We start from the raw sequence: 6816 nt of genomic DNA on the forward strand, positions 1-6816 counted from the left end.
CGCTGCACGCACGTACCCATTTTCGCCGAGGAACGACGTTGCTCGCGAATTCGACGTGCGATCGAGTTGTGGCCGCGGCGGCGGCGGCGCTGTAACCGCTCGTCGTTTTGAAAACGTTTCATAGAAACCGTCAGAGCCGTTGCAATATTGTACCGCGACAGTGCTGTATTCCCGTGTGCGCATCGCCGACATGGACCACGATCCCGGTAAGTACATGTCGCCGTCATGCGATGGCGGTGACGATGTGTCCACAGACAACCAAGATATCGGCAGCAACGAGGGGGCCGCCATGGAATGCGGTGACGACGACGACAACCTCCGTGCATTTGAATCGAGGGAAGTGCTGGCCAAAGACGACGAAGGAGATGACAGCGGCCACGACTCGAACGATGGCGAACCAGACGACCTCGACGTCGACGAATTGGAGCGGTAATGTGGCTTTGTATATGTGGCCGATGCCACTCGAGCAGCCCTGCGTGCATCATGCGCCAAGAATTTTGTCCCGACGATGCACAACTACATGGATGGAGAGGTCGCTGCGCCGATTGTGCCAGTAGATGTGATGTTTTGAGCTGCACGTGCATCGGTTCCACAGCCCATGCGGGTTATGTTGGGCCGACGTTCAATGTGAAAATGTTCTTTTGTAGAAGTTGCTCTGCGAATCCCGTTGTGCAGTCGCTGTCTTGTGGCTGTGCCTGACGTTGTCTGCCGTGCGCATGTGTAGGTCGTTGACGCCGCTGCATGTGTCGGGAGACTCGCAGCGCATGTCTCGGAGTGAATCGGCCGAGATCTTTTCGAAAAAGTACGTCGAGCGCCACCAGGTCAAGGCCGAGATGCTCCACGACGAAAGGACCAAGCGGCTTCAAAAGGAACGGCGCCGCCAGCTCCATATTCAAAAGTGGCAGTCCAAGACAACAAAGTCCCCATTTAAAGTCAACCTGGTCGCCGACAACGAACGCCTGGACGAGGTACCGAAATCGATGCAATTCTGTGCTCGCCTCCTACTGCAAACGTCCTGCCGTCTGTGCTGCGATATGGCGCGTCGCTGCTCGCCCAGCTACCCCGTCGCAGCTACAGTCTAGACTACATGGCCTCGTGTAGGAAAACCGCGTGCGCGCCACGGAAGAAGCACGCCGCCTCCGAGAACTCGAGCGCAAGACGAGGCAAGTCAAGAACGACATCATATTGAAAGCGCTCCAGGAAACGTCTGATCTGGAAGCGCTGCGCCGCGAGAAGCGCGTGATAATTGAGGAAGAGAAACGGTTGAAGGCGCTTCTCGACCTGGAGAAGACAAACTCGCACCGCAAGATGGACATGCTCGCGGCTCAAAACGCCGAGAAGCGGCGTAAGCAAGAAAAGATCGAGTATCGCATGAAGCAGCGCAAAGAACAACTGAGCGAACGCGACGAGCGGTACAAGGCGTTGCTCAAAAACAAACTGGCGCTGTAGGGATCGCTTCTGTTTCACGTGTCTCCGAATGCGTCGGGAACACCATGGGACGGGTGTTGAAAGAGGGGATAGATTTCGCCGATGTGCATTCATGTCGTTCATAAAGTTCGCTTCTATGGACGCCCGGGTCGGCCCGAGTCGCTGTCGGCGTCAGAGTCCACGGATTGCTTGACAACATACGTGTGCTCGGTGTCAAACGCCACGATGAATTGGTAGCCAGGGAACGAGATCGTCAATCGCTCGAGTGCTTCGTCGTCGTTGACATTGTCTTCATCGTCGTTACGTCGGCGTCCTTTGAGAAACCGCAGGTCACCACAATCCAAGAGTAAATTTTGCACCACCATCGGGATGCTGTCGTCGCCGGCGAGTTCGCCAGACGAGCTCACAACTTTGCCAGTTGTGTCCAGGACAATCGTACCCACCTGGTGAGGTAAGTTCAATACTGCTTCCTATGCCATATTCACTACATCATCCATCCACGCCGACTCATGGAGGGTACACTCACCATGCTGCTTTGCCTCCTCTCTCGTCTCCCTGCCGGAGAGAACGAACGAAATAATCCGGATAAAGTGATGTATCCGTACAAGTGTAAATTTGCGAATTGCAGAAACACAAAAAATCGGCCAGATATGAAAAAAATATATATTTGCTGGGGGCGCGGAGAGCATGTTGAACTTCAACATGGGATGAAATAAATATTGCGAGAAGGGGCTACAGGACGGTCGAGGAAGTTGACGGAGCCGCGGGTTTTGTGGGCGGCACTTCCACGGCAACTTCTGCTTCGTCGGCGATGGAGGACACAAACATGAAAGGAGTACGTGCCTGTGCATCACGATGCACGATGACTTCGACGTACGGAACCGTGACAAAATCACTTGTTGGCGTGTGTGGCGTGGATGGAAAGTCGGTCTCTGACAATTCGGTCGCGGCGACGGACGGACGCTCGGCGACCTCGAAGGTCCCATGACGTTCGACGGGTTCTACAGAGCCTTTTGTTTGGAAATATAGTCCCACGAGCGTGAAGAACACGATGATGCCGACGTGCATTCCATCGCTGGCGACGACAGCAATGTTGTCTTGACGGGACCAGTCTCGAATAGCATCGGCAAGGACAAGAGACCCCAGGAGAGACGTCGAGAAGATCAAACACACGCGGGAAGTGTGACGTTGGAATCCCCATATCCACACGGAAATAATGACGGAGATCAGCATCGACGCCACGTAAAACTCGGGCATGAAGTTGAAGACGATCTGAATCGTCCACGCCAGCGCGCCGATATGGAGAGCAAACTTGGCGATGAGGTACACCATTTCGTGGTACCGCAGCGGCACGTATGGGAGGACAATGAAGAACGCGACAAAGTACAGCAGCGCAATGTAGAACGTTGCCATGCGCTCGACTCCGTACGACCTGGCCACCGCGAGGAAACCCATGATCGAGAACACCACCATCACGAACTGGATCACGTTGTACCCGTACGAGACGGTGACGAGGCCAAAGAGGATCGTGAGCACGAGCTCCGCCGTTTCCACTTTCTCCATGAGCATGTCGCGGCAAGTTGCTGTGTGAGGAAAAGGGAGTTTTTGACACTGGCGCTCCACTTGGGTGATGTGCTGGGGGCATAGGTGTTCAACGTGAATCCAATGGGCAATTGCACCAATAATAAGGCCAAGTGGGCTTTTTGGACCCCTTCTCCTCTCTAAAATTGGGAAATTTTCCCAGTGTAAAAGATGAGATATTAGGAGTTTCCCTGAATTCCAAGGATAGGTTGGTCGTGCCTGGAACGGGGTGATCGTCCGCCAGGAACGGACAGATTCATCCCTAGCAAGATGCATCATCAACCTTGGAATGGCGATGTGCACAACGCCGCACTCGTTTTCTTGACCAAGGCAGCAACGCGGCCCCTGTGTTGAATACCTTGTCCAACTTGAATCTCCTTTCTCTAACCTAACAACAAAAGGTGCTGGTTCGGTCAGGTGCCTGCGACATTTTATTGGGCCTTTTTCATTGATGCTCCAACGATTTATGTGATTGGTCCAAATTATATCTATTGCCCACTCAGATAATTTTCTTGCCAATCGAGAAATCGAAACAAACTGAGCGTTCAAAAAATCCAAATCGAACACACGACCAGAGAAGGAGAGCGGCCACACACAGTACAGACGGCGTAGCACTCCTGGAGCCATGAATGCCCTCCCCCCTCCATTGAGAGAGACATGGTGGATGGAGTCCGGACGAAAGAAATGGCGGTAGAAGTTCGCTACCACGACGTGCAATCGACGATTTTGCTGGTCTGCGTGTCATGCGGCCGCGGAACTTTGCGCCCCTCAACGCACAACGACGTGATGGACCCGACGGCAAGAGCCATTAGCCACGGCTCTTTGACCACGTTCGCGGCGCCCATGATGTGCTAGTCTGACGGAACGTAACGAAAATGATGACTACACGAACGTCGACGGTCGTTCCATAGATCATGGCGCGGACTGCTGATGAATCCATGGACGAACAAGGATACGCGGCAGGTCGCGCACATCCACACGTGGTAGATCTGCCCGATCGCGAGTGCAATGAACCACGACGACGCACCTTGGTGAAGGATATGGGTTGCTGTGTCGCATCGATGCCATCCTTCAAGTGCCAGAACGCGTTGCGGTTGCTGTGTCGCATCGATGCAACCCGTCGAGTACCAGAACGGCACCGCGCCAGTCTTCCAGTAGTCGTCGCCCGTCGTGTAGATCTCGCTCAGCGAAATCCCTCTTGCCCAAGTGACCGCGCTGGACGTGAAGATGCAGGCCTTCGTTTCCAGCGTTCGCACAGACCAAGTACGCCCAAGAGCGCCGGCGACATGAGCATGTCCTTCGTCAGGTGGGCGGACCGCACTGCATAGTGTCGTTCTCCTGTCCCTTGTACGCGATGGGGAAGAATGGGAGCGACGTGGCGCCGGAGGTAGCCGACTCATTCCTCATGGCCGACAATTTTTCGCCGATCGTGCATGGAGTCGAACAGGGGCGGCTCACCCTGGACAACCACAACCACATGCTGGCACGTTTGTCTATCCAAAATCTTCCCGGTCGCGCTCAACATGCGGCGGCACAGTCGACATCGCAAATGCGGAGCATCGGTATCGAGCTCGGTCCGGCCATCTCCGTCGCAACGATTCCAGGCAATCGTTTACGATCACGCGCAACACGACCGAATCGTACGCTTCCCGTCAATCCTTGATAAAAGCGTAGCGACGAGTTGTTGCAAATAGCCACCTGCCCCAACACGGCAATCGACGATGAATATTGCGAGCGACGCCTTGAAAGTCCTCGTGAGGAGTACGGGGCGGCGGGGCAATATGGCCTTGGAGCTGTGGGCAACCTCGTCCTTTCAGTATCGCTCGAACCTATACCCATCTGACTCAAACGTGGAGGTCGTCATCGCGGTACTGTTCTCGACCGTTCAAGTCTGGATTACCCCGGTCGATGTTTCATTACCCCCCACAAAACGTCGACATCTTGGCTTATGCACACAAACGAAGAAACGGCAGTCGACTCCGGAGGCGAGTGCCTTCTTGACGACGTTCTGGGGGGGGCAAGAGCACCCCCTTCTTCCCGGTCTCCCAACTAGGTCCACGGTAGCCGTGGGGACCTCGATTTCGTAAGTTCCTTCCGATGGCAGTACAAGTTTGTGTCGCGTGAGTTTGGGGCGCCCGCCAAAAGCAACCTTTTATCAATTCATGTTTTGATCGAATTACAATTTATAGGTGGCCACATTGATTGCAGATTAAACCACTTTGAATGAAATAGATTCCAGATGTACACTGTACATCGACGTTCGAAGAATTTAAAACGTCGAAATCACATTAGGGAGATTTCGCAAACGTGTCGTTGCCATTGCCATGCCGCAAAATGGCCGTCTGGCAACGGCAACGGCATTGACGATTCCACCATTTCGAAAATGGATGCCAGAGCCATATCTATATTTATAACGAACCATCCTGCTTGCACACATTGCATTTGACGATGAACTCAGAGGACATTGCATTTGCGTTGCAAATTTTCAAGTGGGCAGAGAGGAAGAAGCTCAAACCGCACATCACCACGATGCTCCTTGAGTACGCACTTGGGTTACCTGCCGAGCGACCACTCATTCCTGCTATACGTTTCGACATCAACATGCGTGACGCTGACGCAATTCTTTCGTTTCGTTTTAAAGTCGCTGGTGTTTTGCAATTGACTTCACTGCTTGGTGTCCCCAATGCCGTCATTAACTCGTGCCGTGACCGCGTCATTGGCGTCGAGGCTCTGGCCATTATGCTGAAACGCTTGCATTATCCCATTACGTACAACGATTTGTTGGCTACGTTTGGTCGCTCCAGGGAGCAAATCTGTCGCATTTTCAATCACATGATCAGTTGGTGTACAACAATTGGAAAGACCATATTTACTGCAACAAGCGAATCGTGCGCTAGCGCATTTTGGCATATGCTAAAGCAATTTTTGAGAAAGGTTCACCATTATCGAACGTGTGGGCCTTTCCCGATGGCACGAAATTGAAACCTGTCGAATCAGTGCCAAGGCCAATGGAGCTGGCGGACTCAATTTGCAAAAAAGGATCTACTCTGGGCACAAACGAATGCATTGTTTGAACTTTCAGGGCCACACAACCCCAGACGGCCTCTGTATTCCCTTCTTTGGTTCCTTAGAGGGAAGTCGCCATGATGTTACACTTCTTCGGGTCAGTCGACTTCAAGAATACTTTGAGGCATACGATGACATTTTCAATTGCTGTTTCATTTACGGCGACCCTGCATACCCAGTTTCGAAATGGATTGTGTCAGGATTCATAGGAAACAAGCTGGACGAGCAAAAAGAACTCTTCAACGCATCCATGAGTCGAGTACGACAAGGTGTTGAGTGGAACTTCGGACGAATGAAAACATTTTGGCCAAGACAATTTGATGTTCACGCTTGCTTGGCTTTCTCTCGTCGCGGTCCAACTCACGTTGATTCAACTCACAATTAAGCCTATGGCGCTGAAAGTCCAATTCTTTCTCCCGGGTCACAAACTCGCGCTCACTGTCACCAGCAATTGCAACAGCATCGTGTTGCGCCGATTTTCAACAGCAGGTCGCTTGATCGACTCCTCATTATCCGCATCGCATCGTCTTTTCATGGTTTTCATGGCCATCTTGCGCACAATTGAACCACCTTGTTCGATCTTGTCATTTTCTCCTTGTCCCTCGGAACGAATTGCTGGCAAACTTTCAAATCATCCAAGAGATTGATAATGTCGTCCAAGAGGATGTGCTTTTCACGCTCTTCCTCATCCACGCCAGGCAGTCGTGCAGACTCTGCATCGAACCTTTTGTGCTCCTCCAC

At 52.6% G+C, this 6816-nt stretch overlaps 4 protein-coding genes across 6 annotated transcripts; 2 read left to right on the forward strand and 2 right to left on the reverse strand.

Annotated features, from left to right (window-relative positions):
* Positions 1 to 190: 190 nt before the first annotated feature.
* On the forward strand, positions 191 to 1559 carry H310_11603 (hypothetical protein; the record flags this gene model as incomplete). The annotated part of the gene is made up of 4 exons (XM_008878329.1): positions 191 to 206; positions 255 to 429; positions 725 to 968; positions 1102 to 1559. 4 exons carry the CDS (start codon positions 191 to 193, stop codon positions 1447 to 1449), a joined length of 783 nt encoding a protein of 260 aa, XP_008876551.1. The 3' UTR covers positions 1450 to 1559.
* Positions 1176 to 2004, reverse strand: H310_11604 (hypothetical protein). Its single transcript, XM_008878330.1, has 2 exons — positions 1955 to 2004; positions 1176 to 1898 (listed from the first exon to the last, which is right to left on the reverse strand). Exons 1-2 carry the CDS (start codon positions 1955 to 1957, stop codon positions 1563 to 1565), a joined length of 339 nt encoding a protein of 112 aa, XP_008876552.1. The 5' UTR covers positions 1958 to 2004; the 3' UTR covers positions 1176 to 1562.
* A 66-nt stretch (positions 2005 to 2070) lies between these two features.
* On the reverse strand, positions 2071 to 3030 carry H310_11605 (hypothetical protein). The gene has a single exon (XM_008878331.1). The coding sequence runs from the start codon at positions 2995 to 2997 to the stop codon at positions 2161 to 2163; it is 837 nt and encodes a 278-aa protein (XP_008876553.1). The 5' UTR covers positions 2998 to 3030; the 3' UTR covers positions 2071 to 2160.
* Positions 3031 to 4071: 1041 nt separating this feature from the next.
* H310_11606 (hypothetical protein) lies at positions 4072 to 4931 on the forward strand. 3 transcript variants are annotated; one of them, XM_008878334.1, is made up of 3 exons: positions 4072 to 4396; positions 4457 to 4649; positions 4704 to 4931. In XM_008878334.1, exons 1-3 carry the CDS (start codon positions 4364 to 4366, stop codon positions 4850 to 4852), a joined length of 375 nt encoding a protein of 124 aa, XP_008876556.1. In that variant the 5' UTR covers positions 4072 to 4363; the 3' UTR covers positions 4853 to 4931. The 3 variants fall into 3 exon arrangements, with proteins under 3 accessions (XP_008876556.1, XP_008876555.1, XP_008876554.1); XM_008878333.1 differs by having other exon boundaries at positions 4072 to 4649; XM_008878332.1 differs by having other exon boundaries at positions 4072 to 4907.
* The last annotated feature ends 1885 nt before the right edge of the window (positions 4932 to 6816 follow it).

This window comes from Aphanomyces invadans (genome assembly GCF_000520115.1).
Source record: "Aphanomyces invadans strain NJM9701 unplaced genomic scaffold supercont1.32, whole genome shotgun sequence".
Lineage (NCBI taxonomy): Eukaryota > Oomycota > Saprolegniomycetes > Saprolegniales > Verrucalvaceae > Aphanomyces > Aphanomyces invadans.

What these genes read in the sequence shown, in the direction of transcription:
- H310_11605 (XM_008878331.1), bottom strand. Translation starts at nt 2,997, where the DNA reads ATGCTCATGGAGAAAGTGGAAACGGCGGAGCTCGTGCTCACGATCCTC.
- H310_11606 (XM_008878333.1), top strand. Translation starts at nt 4,364, where the DNA reads ATGGGGAAGAATGGGAGCGACGTGGCGCCGGAGGTAGCCGACTCATTC. An exon ending in ACGCGCAACACGACCGAATC is followed by an intron (nt 4,650 to 4,703) that starts GTACGCTTCCCG and finishes TGTTGCAAATAG; the next exon opens with CCACCTGCCCCAACACGGCA.